This window comes from Aptenodytes forsteri, unplaced genomic scaffold (assembly GCF_000699145.1).
Source record: "Aptenodytes forsteri isolate BGI_AS27 unplaced genomic scaffold, ASM69914v1 Scaffold26, whole genome shotgun sequence".
Classification (NCBI taxonomy): domain Eukaryota; kingdom Metazoa; phylum Chordata; class Aves; order Sphenisciformes; family Spheniscidae; genus Aptenodytes; species Aptenodytes forsteri.
In genome coordinates, this window is record NW_008794125.1 from 2,976,797 (window position 1) to 2,988,678 (window position 11,882).

Sequence of the window (11,882 nt, forward strand, 5' to 3'; positions counted from 1 at the left end):
TTTTTTTTTTTTTTTTTTTTTTTTTTTTTTTTTTTTTTTTATAATAAAAAGTTGGGCCCCCCCCCCCTTTTTATCTTTTTTTTTTTTTAACTTTAATTATTTTAATTCAAGATTAGGATGCCCATTGCCCATTTTTGGGGAAAGGAGGTCAGTCACAGGGCAGCCTGGGTACGTGCAGGCACTCCACAGACAAGAAGAAGAGTTAAAAGTAGCATCCATCCCATTACAGTGCCACTAGAAACCAAGCCAGCAGCAATTTTAATTATTTTAATTCAAGATTAGGATGCCCATGCCCTTCTTTTGGGGAAAGGAGGTCAGTCACAGGGCAGCCTGGGTACGTGCAGGCACTCCACAGACAAGAAGAAGAGTTAAAAGTAGCATCCATCCCATTACAGTGCCACTAGAAACCAAGCCAGCAGCTCTGCCCCTTCTGCCGGCTCCCTGCCAGGCAGAGCCCAGGGAGGCTGCTCTCTCCGGTTTATTTCTGGGTCACGAATATGCAGATGGGGCATTTTGCTCCAAGTGATTCAGCAGAAAGCTGTCCTCAGCCTGGTTCCCCAGTTCCCCTGGGGTGCTCTGTGCTTCCCAGAACCTGGCACCCCTCGCGGAAATTCGGATGCTGTTCTTCATCTCCCTCCTCGCCCATCATCGGCACTGCAGCAGACAGCAGGGACGTCCTGGCTCAGGCCCAAAGCAGCAGTGAACCACATTTTGCCTTGTCCTTCTGCTGAGAACAGGTACACGTACCCACCCAAGCACAGCAGAGCTATCATCTTCCCCACACCACCGACTCCCGCCCAGTCTTCTCATCCTATTAAGATAATTAGCAGCTGACACAGATGTTCCTCCTCCAGGGGCACCTCTGAGTCTAAGGGCTGGCCTGTGTGCTGGCTCTTGGCAGGAGACAGAGCACCATGGCAAAGCACAGACAGGGACCGCAGCCCGGCCTCATCGCATGCCTTATCAGGACCCTATGTAACAAACTGCCCTGAAAGGCACAGGCTCTGACGGACCTTCAGGCAGCCCTGCTGGCACCCTGACCTCTTTGGGGATGCTCAGAAGCACCTCTCCAAGCCCTGGGAGTCTCCAAGCTGGAAGCGAAACGACCACTGAGCAGAAAGCTGTCCTCAGCCTGATTCCCCATTTCCCCTGGGATGCTCTGTGCTTCCCAGAACGCAGCACCCCTCGGAGAAGTCAGGATGCTCCCAAGAGGCCACCACGGGTGCCAAGGGCTCCCTGGGCAGGTGCTGCGGCCTCAGGCTGTTCCTGGCAGCCACGGCAGACCCCAGGCTGCCCGACCCAAACACCGCCACCAAAAAATGTCGTCTCCCGTTGGGAAGGATGGCAAAGCTTTCTAGGAAAATGCACTCACCAGCTTTGCAGCTGCAGCCAGCGTAGAGGTAGCCATGTCTTCTTAGGAGGCTGCACTGTCCGTACGGCCCACAGTCATTGAAGCAGGGGGTGAGGTATGCGAAGACAGTCACTTTGGCTTCTGCGGCATTACATTCACTGCAAGGAGAGCAGGTTGCATTGGTACCCCAGTCGTTCGGGGCAGCCTTGTGCCCAGGGAGCACTCCGCTCCGGAAGGTCAGGCCACGCTCGTGCATGCAAGCTCCCCGCTATTTCAGGATCTGCTCCATCTCTCCCAAGAGCTAGGAGCAGCGTCGGCTCCCTCTCCACTCAGACTACCAAACTGATGCACAGGTGGGAGTCAGTTCTCCCCAGACGCCCATAGCAGACCCTGGTACCCAGGCCCAGCATCGCCAGCACTGTTTTACAGCATGCGCTCGGCCCCTTACGCAAGGAACCAGCAGGAAGGCAAACCGCAGGACTATGGGCACAACTGCCTGCATTTCAGAGACCCCTCGAAGGAGTAACAGCAGCATTTTCATTTACCAATTTATCACCTCAAAATCCACCTGGGTAAGGGGAAGCTCATCCAGGCAGGCTCTGCCACCTGCAGTCTGCATGAGACATGCCAGCTCAGCACCAGACAACCTGCTTGGGTGCTCACAAGAGAGCAAACCGGTACTGCCACCCGCCTCCTTCCCCCTCTGTAGCCACGGCTTCACCCCTACCAGGTGAGATGAGCCCACGGCACGGCAGTGAGGACAGGGGTTCGGTTTTGCTCACGCTAGTCAAGGGCAGCAGGACGCAGAGGCAGAGTGCTCTGAACCGTCCCCAAGGTGGGATGACACACCAGACTCACCCCTGGCCCTTCGGGCAGATAAGCTGCAGGGAGAGGAACCAGTCATCCGTCTGCGGGTACAGGACAATCAGCATCGCTTCCACAGAGGACGCACTCATGCTCAGAGGGTAGCCCTGGAAAAAAGCTTAAAGAAAAGAGGGTGTTGTGATGGGCCAGGACCAGGGGAGAAGGGCCCGTAGCAATCCCAGGCTGAGACCAGTTGCACAGGAATCACATGCTCCTGTGGCTCCTTGCTCCCGTCCTCAGGAGGCACCAGGGGGGATGGAGCGGAGCCTTGCTCCCCAGACCTTTGTCTTTTCTTTCATCTCAGCTCTTGGTACCTGCCTAGACAGCACAGGGGACCTGGAACAGCCTGTTTGCTTGGCTAGTCCTCCAGTGCAGAGCTCAGCTTCTCTGCACACCAGCAATGCCTTGACCATCCCCAAACCTCCTGCCGATGAGGCTGGAAGAGCCCCAGCTGGTAACCAGACCTTCCTTTGGTGGAGGCTAACTCCCGGTGCCAGACAAGCATCTGCACCCCAACATCCCTGGGCATATGCCAGCACAAAGACGTCAGGAGGGCTTGTGCCCAAATCAGCTTCCCTGGGACACCCCACAAAGTCCTGAGTCAGTTAACAGCTCATGAGGTCTAAAAGCAAAGCCCTCAGATAGCGTAGCTGAGCTGGTGGCGGGTGCCAGTGTCTCTCATACCTGTGCTGCAGTTCTGTGTGGCATTGAGGGACAGCACCGGTGAAGCAGCACTCACACACGCTACCACGGTGGCATTGGCCAGGCTCACGGATGTCTGTGCAAACAGAGCAGTGTCCCACGTCAGAGCGCCCCGATGCCACCCCCCTGCACAATTCATCTCCCACGCTGCCCACAGTACACGGGAGCAGCAGGTGACAATAAATGCTGCAGATCAAGGTCACCCATCAATCCAGCAGCTCTTTCCGGGCAAACCCGTGTTCACCTCACCCTGCACTGCCACCGTGTTACATGCTGGCTGAAAGGCAAGAAAGCCTCCCAGGGGACTGTACGGGTGGAACTGCCCCAAAGCTGGGACACTCGCACATCGCTTCAGCACGAGCACAGGGTGGCAGAAGTCAGAGGCAGCAGGACATCAGGGCTGAGCCCTGCTCCAGCCCTCAGGAAGTTTCATAGAATTTCAGGGGGCTGGATTTTGGGGTGTCACTGAAGGAGCCTGGGAATCACCAACTTGGGCAGGAACATCCCTGGGTTTCCCTGCTCAGTCTCCTCTCCTGGTGGCAAGGCGCCAGGCTCCCATGGAGAAGATGGCATTGCAGCTGCTTTCCATTTCGTCTCCTCTGCGTCACTGCCACCACATGCCAGCAAGCTGTGGCATTTGAATTGGAGCTGGCAGGGGGGACATGCTGGGAGCAGCTAAAACAGGCTCAGAGTGTTTTGTGACAACAAAAAGAAAGAGAAATAGTCCCACTGGCATCTACGGTCCCTGGAGTTTGCTGACAAACCAGCCCAGGAGCAGGGCCAGAGCCCCGCAAAGGGGAGACAATCCCATCAGTCAGCACCCGCACCTTGTTAAGCAGGAGACTGACCACGAGGGAACCCCCGCTGTCCATGCCAGTGTTCAGGTTGAGGAGGAGGAGGGTCGGGGAGAGGGAGTTCACGGGCACGCTGGGACCATTCAAGAGCCTGTAGCGCACAGACACCACATCCAGGTCCTCACGAATGACGGGCTGGTTCTGCAGACAGAAGCTCCTCTGGTCGGATGCATTGCGTGAAGCCTCTCCGGTAGACAGTGTGGAGCTCCCTGCTGCTCCTGCGCTACCTGGTCTGGGACCAGTTTGGCTCTGATTTAGGCTGCTGAAGTTAAAGAATGAACTGGTACTTCCTGGTCTGCAAGCTGTAAAGCAAAAAAGGAGAGGAATCAGCACAGCCAGGACTAAGCACCTCATCCAGGCAGGGTCCCAGCAGCTCCAGACCTTCAAGTGATAGCACAAACTGGGGGTATTTCAGCTGGATCATGCACTGCAGTATTGGCTACAGCCCCTGAAAGGCACCATCTTTGCAGGGGGAACTCTAGCATCAGCATCCACAAGTTGGGACACTGATGGAAGCCAGACAGCGGTACAGTGGGTGGAAGCACCCTGGAGCTGCAGGGAAAGGGAGAGGGAACAGAAGAAGGGATAACGCACAGCATCATAACACATCAACGTACCCAGGGAGTATTCACTAGCCAGTGGCAGAGCACAGCACTTAGCTGTCCCATAATCACAGGCTGCATAAAAGTCTCTACCAGTTCCCCAGACGCGAGCAGACAAGGCTAAGCAGAAGAGAGAAGCTAACCCAATGTAGCTACAGGCACAAGCCATCACGTCATAGCAGAGGGAGCTGAATGTGACACTTGGAGTCCCGCTGCTGAAGCCTGTCCATCGCTCCCAGAGACTTTAGTGCTCCCCTCTAACACCTCGGCTGCCAGTGCCAGGCCCTCCAGCACATGGGATGAGGCTCTGCTTTGAGGAGGGGATGGTAGAACCCCCAGCAGAAGAAAACTTTAAAAATGTACCTAGTTGGTGAGCTTCCAAGAGTCAAACAGGGATTGTGGTCACGTAATAAGAGGATGCAAAGGTGCCTATCACAGCCACAAGGACCTTGTGACCTCCTGAGTCACAAGATGTCACCTGAAATGGTGACATCCCCTCACTACAACCCAAGACATTACCCCAAGTAAACCTCTGTGAGATGGTTTCCTGTCTGTAGCCTGCTTATGGCCAATCGATAGTCAGCATATCATTACAGACTGGTGCATCTACCCAAGACTATTCTCCCCATCAGATTTTAAGCCGGCCACTGCTTCCCAAACAGCCTTTGGAAAAGATCATCACGTCAGAGACCCTGAACTTTTCAGGCATTTCCAAAACAGGCAGCTCCAGGGAGTATCCCTCTTGGGTGAACACTGGAGCTTTCATTTTTGACCCCAAAGCAACCACTAGGTCTCAGCCCCCCAAGGTTACGCCCAGGCAACCAGCATGCTGGGGAACGCAGGCCACTACAGCCAGCCACCCAAAGGCCCAAGAGAGACACAGTAGACACAAAGTTCTCTCTGGTCCTTCCCATAGGGCTAGAGAAAGTGGAAGCCCACCTGTGAAAGCAGCCAGCATCTCCACCGACACACTGGCATTGGCAGCGCCGAGACTCTCCACCATGATCTGCAGCCATTTCTCCCAGGGGGGCGAGTCCAGGGCCAGGCTGCAGTTTACGTTCCCTGTGCAGGTGACGATCTTCTGGAAGGACTGGGGCAGCGTGATGGAGCCCAGCACTACCCGCATGGTGCACGCTTTCTGCTCACTTGTCACGCATCTTCGCAGCTCAAACTGCATCCTGGCAGCATGCTTGGGAACGAAGACCCTGCAGGAGGAGGGACCAGCAGCTTGCAGAGCTTGTACTCTCAGCACAAGCCAGCCACGACCCACTGCAGTCCCTGGAGCTTTGTGGCGAGAACTAGATGGCCCTGGTTGGTGTTGTGAAAATCCTTCCCAAGGAAAGCGTCCCAAAGAACTAAAATTCCCACAGCTGGACCTCTAAGACCACCTGGGAAGATTCAGAGAAGGCTGCTCGTGTGCTCCCCGTGCAAACCCTACCACTGCTGCAGGGAGCTCGGCAAACAGGCTTGGGGACTCCCCAGCTCCAGCCCCCCGTGGGAACAACAGCGGCCTCCCCTAAAGAGCACCCATGGGAAATCCCACCCCCCCACAGCCCCCAGTCTTTCCAGCCATGGCTCTCACTCACTTAACGTGCAGTGGCTTAGCAGGCGAGACGACGGTTTGTGGCGTAGCAACACCAGGCTCCAGAACAGGCATATCAGTGAGTCTGAGCACAAACATATCTGCCTGGAACATATAGGGGCATGGAGTGGAGAAACCCTGCAGGAGGGGAGAGCAGAGGGGTCAGCTGTGGCGAGAGACACTGGGCAGAGTACGATGGGCGAGACACTCACCAGGACCCTCACCTTCACTTCAATCCTGCCAGCAGCCTCAGGGAGATGGGCAGCGATGAACCAGTCTCCGGCAGCAGGGGTGGTGACGTTCACAAAGGTGGTGTTTTGCACAGCACTGCTCAGAGTGATGCTTATGTTATAGGAAGGACGGACAGTCGCATTTGCAGGAAAATGAGTCCCCAGTGGATTAATTACAGGAGGGGCTCCGTAGCGAAAGTGCCTGCGAGAGAAACCAGAATGCAAATAAATCGAGGGATGTAAAGACACCAGCAAGATAAACTGGGATACAAACTCATCAGTGGACACCAGCTTGGCCTGGATCGGAGAGGGAGCAGGCTGGAAAACCTCCACATTTTCAAGTGGGCCACAAGAGGCATCATTTTCATCTGGTGAGGACTGGCTGCTATTAGCTTATCTGGATTTATTTAGAGATTGGTTTAACTTGGCTGCTTATTAAGATAAGGATTTACATGGTTCCATCAAGCCTGAAAGCAAATTTCCACAACGCTTACTAAGGTTAAGCCCCAGCTGCAAGGCTACTCCTTTTTTTATAATCATGACCAAATTTCCCATATAGGCTAAATCAAAGAGCTTTCATTTTATAGCTACGATCTGCATCTACCCTATTTCCTCTTTTAGGAGGGCGGGCAGACAGACTAAAAAGATGCTTACCAAGGAAGGTCCATGTGACCGTCTTCAGTACACCAGCACTTCTGCTTTCCAGATAAGCAGCCCAACGTTCAAAGTAGCAGAAAAGCAGGCAGCTAAGTAATACGTCAGATATTTATTTGGGCAGCCAATTTGGCATTTAATTTCCTTGCTTTTGGACAGCGCTGCAACAGAACAACGGACCCAACAGGTCCAGCAAGTAAACATGACAGGTGATGTGTTATTAACCTGTTTGAGCTTAGCTGGGCTGGTCTTCGTTTCTTAGGGTATCGTTTAGCTGCTGCCTTGTCCCTCACGTCCCCAAACTATTGGAAACCTTTCTGGGAAGCAGAAAGTAGGAAGATCATCTGTTCCAGGCTGCTCTGGAGCAACCAAGAGCACCGGTCTGTGCCCAGGACAGACCGGAGAAGCACAAGCCAAGCAGCAAACTTCAGTCACTGCCAAGACCTCTGTGGAGTGGGTGCCAGAGACCCACGTGTCTCTAAGGACACAACCTGCCCAGGAAACCTGGGACCCTCCCAAGATACAGCTCAAAGTCTTGCCCCGTCTGCAAGTTTTTGACCTCAAATCCCCCAACAGCTCAAGTACTGCTTTAAGTTACATTTCCTTCACTGGCATTGAGTTTGCAATCTTCTCATGCTTTTGTGTCTGCAGGACTCAGCATTCCTCTCCTCCCTCTGCTCCACACACAGCCTGCATCCCTCACAAAAAGCGTCCCCAGCCTCTTCAGTTCCTCTGTACAGGGGAATTTGTCCGTCTCCAGTTGGTTTGAGTCTCTCAAGCCCCTTGCAGTTCTGCCACATCCTTTGGTACCGTACATAGGACCCTGCCAGGCACAGAAAGGTCCAGGAGCACTTTTGCTCATGAGCAGCAACACCAGCCTCGCTGTCAAGCTCTCCAGTGTTTCTAAGGTGTCTCTTAGACATCACGTCTGAGAGACAGCCCCAGATCCACTGGTAAGGTGAACACGAAATGGTCCTACAGGTTTAAACACAGATTTAGTGCTAGTACATTAAGAAACTACGGCTGCTGCAACCAGGGAACAGATGCCCAGCCTCCTACAACCAACCAACCACAGCCACGAGCAGCAAGGACAAGAGAAGGACAGGAAGCCCACGTGAGCAAGCACTGGCACAGGGACATACATACACTGTGATCTCCATGTTGGTGCACTCAGGTCCTTTCCCTCGGGACGCTTGCAGGAGCCAGCGAAGCAGCACAGTGTCTTCTGGCACATGGAAGTGGAAGAGCTTGGCGTTCCCATACCAGCTGTAGAAGGACAGCTTCTGTGCACTCTGAGAGAAGTACTCGGAGACATACAGGGAGTCTGAAAGGGAGAGAGCACAGCAGTCGCTGGGGTGGCTGCTGGGGGCAGGCTGCAGGGCTACAGAAGCACACAGGAGTTTTAAGGTTGCTGGAGAGGAGCCCTTTGCGTCCCTGATTTCTCATCCCAGTCCCACTAGATTACGTGGTGATCCACGTTGTTCCTCCAGCCAGAACCGCCCACACCCCTGCTACGAAACCGTCATCCGGAGCCAGAAAACACTAAAAGATGCCTTAACCATGCTCTGCGAGATGTGATCTGAAGATGACAGATCACCGGAGACACTGAGGAGGAAAAGGTCAGGAGGAAAAGTTGATGACACAAGAAAAGACCATGGAGTAGGCAGCAGCAAACCCTGGGGCAAACAGTGCAGAGCAGATAGGTGCAGGTAGCGCAGGGGTGCTCCAGGCCCCAGCTGCAGTTTATCGTGCCAAGAGGCAAGAGCTGTGCCCTTGTCTGTCTCTGCTGAGCGCACGGGCTGATGTTATCAGTCTTACCCAGCTCAGGACACACGTACTGCGCAACACGCTGCCTTCTTGTGACACGCAACGTGACGAAAATTCATGTGCTGCAAACCTAACTCTGCTTTCAGACGTACCTTCCAAAGTCTACAGGTTTTCCTACCCGGAAGAAAGGCTGCTGGCATAGCGAGAACAGCCCTAGGGTAGGCTGAAAGGTCATGCAAGAGGACAACAGCTATTCAGTCAAAGTGCCATCAGGACTAACTAGATCCTCCATCCATCCCTCTGCCCAGCTATGCCTACAGATCACCCCCAGCCTGCTGATGATTTCACCTGCAAAATTATACATTAGTGTTATTATCAACAAGAAACCAGCCAGACTGCAACTCGGGGATGGAAAAGAAACATCACACCAGGGTTGAGAAGGGGACAAAACTGCACAGAGACAGCAGAGCCAAGGCCATGCTGCCCATCCGAAAACAAGGTTCATAACATTCAGCAAGGGGGTGGAAGAAAATGTCTTCACATCTCTGCCGAGTCCTCCCCGATGCTCCTTTTCTACTCTGGAATTCCCTGGAGTGGGGAGAAACTGTGGCACCTTTCAAACACAGATTCCTCATTTCTATCAGAGAATAAAGCAGCGAGCGCGGTTTAACTTGCCTTCTTCCAACACTACACAGGGTCATACTGGAAACACAGAGGACCCAACTGAGTTTAAGAAAGATGCCAAAGAGGAAAACAGTCCTCAGGCAGGACCAGAACCTTAGGATGTACGTCATGCCAAGAGGAACCTAATCCTAGGAGGAACTACGATTCATGCCCCAAAGCAGGACGCATGCCGGCCTGCACCCACGGCACTGCAAAGAGACAGGAACGGTAATCATGGGTTTAATTCCCTGGCAAATTACCAAGCCAAAGCCTCCGGGCACCCTGCAAATCCAACAGAGAAAGGAGGAAACAGGAAAGCAAGAAATACCAGCCATGCAAGCCAACTGGAGGATTTGCTCGTGGAGGAAGAGCGTGGCTGCCTCGCCTCGCCGTAGGGGCTGCCCCGGCTGCGCGCCCACAGGGTCCAGCCAAGGGAGCAGCGCTTGCAGCACCTTAATGCACGGGGCCAGGCGAGGTCACGGGGGGGGGTGTGTGTGAGCCCGGGTCAGGACAGCGAGAAGACCACAGCACATAGGCAGAGCTGTCCAGCTGCGGTCCCCACGCCAGGGTTACGCTGCTCTCTAGGCCAGCAAGGAGCAGAGACCACAAAAGGGGCTTTTCAAGCAAACGCTCCCTGGCTGCAACGCCAGCGCAGTGCGTGGGCTATTAACAGACAAGAGCTGGCTGTGATCCCCTACAAGCCCAGCCATATTTCATGCACAGGAGCTACAGAAGGGAGCAGTCTTTAATCAGCGGTGTCTATACCCCCAGCTGCCCTCTGCATGCACACAGCATGTTGGTTTCTGGAAGTCCATAGAGATGTTTGGGCACAGGACAAGGGTAGGCAGGGACACAAAGCGTGATCAGAGCTGGGAGAGCCCCGGCCCTGCTCAACGCAACATCAGACAACCTGCATGGGGATAAGCCCTCCTGCCTTGATGCAAGTGCTCCAACCCCACCAGCTGCCAGGCTCTGCACGGCCAACAGCCACGGTCACCACCCGTCCAGCATGTCCTCACAAAGCTGAAGCACGATTTGTGTGGTTTTTGGGGAGGAGAGGGCAGGCAGGCTGCAAAATGAAAAACTCAAGCAGTCAGCGGTGCTATTTATTAAGGACTGGTCAATTATACGGAGCGAGCTCAAACGCAGTAACAGGCCGAGGGCAGGTAGGCAGACCTGCCCTGCCCAGGCGCTGCCTGCGACCAGGTTAGCAGCAGCTGTGGCTGTACCAACAAAACGCCAGCGTGGACAAAGCCCACTCACAAACAGCTTCTGGCGGCTCACGGGCTTCGCTGTGCTGGCACCCGAGAGCTGCACCAGGGAGCGGGTAAGCTGACTCCCAGAGCACGCTCTGCCTGGGCTGACAAGGAAATACCACAAGCAGAATGAATATCAGCAGAGAAAAGCCAGAAAGACAGGTCACCTCACGTGAGGCATGTGCTCCGGCAGCCCATTTGCATCCAGAGAGCGTACTCTAGTATTTGCTGCGCCCTGTACGTGTCTGTCCCCATCTATTCAGTATGCTCTGCACCAGCACGGCAACACCTGGAAAGTCCCACTCGACTGTCCCATGATGTAAAACAAGCCTTTAAACTGAGCAATGGAGCTGTCAAATGGATGTTGTTTCCATCCTCTCCCATAAGCACATTTCAAACACATTATGCAAAATCCAAAAGGGTTTTTAAGACAAGAAACAAAATGCAGTGGAATCACAGATGCAGAGAGGAGACACGTTATTTGAATTTCAGAATAAAGAGCCACCTGCGACAGCTTGGGTTTGTTCGTCCAAAGATGATCTCATGGTAGTTTTAGGAATTGATACCTTGACTGCTGGTTTCAGGGCTTCCCATCAAAAGGACGAAGCCCTCATTTCAAAGCAGATACTATGTAAAGCTATGTAGACGGCGATAAATCTGACTCTGGACAAGACACGGCTAAAGGGCAAGGTGTTTGGCCATTTATAATGTAACAGAAACCCTATTCCTTTAGCCCGGGTCACAAATCCATCTTTAAATGTTCCAGAAAGAGGACCCCTCGCTCCTCTGGGGAGGCACCGATCTTCACCGGCTCCCAGACCGAGCCCTGCAGGGGCATTCCCCCAGCTGGCGGGACTGGCGCCAAGACAAACCAACCACCACACCTCGAGCGCAGGGTAGCTCTCCGGGGCTGGGAACCCAGCTAGCAGGATACCAGCGGAGGGTGGGCCTGGGGCAAAAGGCCATCTTCACTCAGCAAGTGAGGAAGCGATAACTACCATCAACAGCGGATAGCCACCGCTGGCACAAGCCTACCTCCGCGACGGGGTGAAGTAGGGAAACAACCTCACCTCCCCAAATCTTTCCACCCCTGCACCCGCTGGCTGACCCTCTGGAGGGGGAGGCATGGTCCCTGGGGACCCCAGACTCCCAGCACCACCACCAAGAGCAGCCCACCACTCTGCCAAAACCCCGCTCCCCCCCCAGCTGCCTTGATGCCTTTGCTGGAAGTAAAGTAACCTGAAAACGAAGCAAAACCAAGCAAAACAATCACCACCGCCGCCAAGACAGCAGAAACCCCTCTAGGTCCCAGCCTGACCTCTCGCTGCTCTGCAGCGCCCGACACAAGCACTGCGCA

General features: G+C 54.1%; 1 protein-coding gene across 1 annotated transcript in view; it reads right to left on the bottom strand.

The window, feature by feature from the left end:
• TMEM8A (transmembrane protein 8A) overlaps nucleotides 1-8,806 on the bottom strand; it is a 13,633-nt gene extending 4,827 nt beyond the window's left edge. Inside the window, exons 1-9 of the mRNA XM_019471629.1 lie at nucleotides 8,785-8,806; nucleotides 7,986-8,163; nucleotides 6,180-6,387; nucleotides 5,960-6,093; nucleotides 5,313-5,578; nucleotides 3,745-4,073; nucleotides 2,900-2,993; nucleotides 2,210-2,333; nucleotides 1,373-1,509 (exon numbers count right to left, since the gene is read on the bottom strand). Coding sequence (XP_019327174.1) covers nucleotides 1,373-1,509; nucleotides 2,210-2,333; nucleotides 2,900-2,993; nucleotides 3,745-4,073; nucleotides 5,313-5,578; nucleotides 5,960-6,093; nucleotides 6,180-6,387; nucleotides 7,986-8,163; nucleotides 8,785-8,806 — 1,492 coding nt within the window. The remainder of the gene's footprint in view (nucleotides 1-1,372; nucleotides 1,510-2,209; nucleotides 2,334-2,899; nucleotides 2,994-3,744; nucleotides 4,074-5,312; nucleotides 5,579-5,959; nucleotides 6,094-6,179; nucleotides 6,388-7,985; nucleotides 8,164-8,784) is intronic.
• Between the last annotated feature and the right edge of the window lie 3,076 nt (nucleotides 8,807-11,882).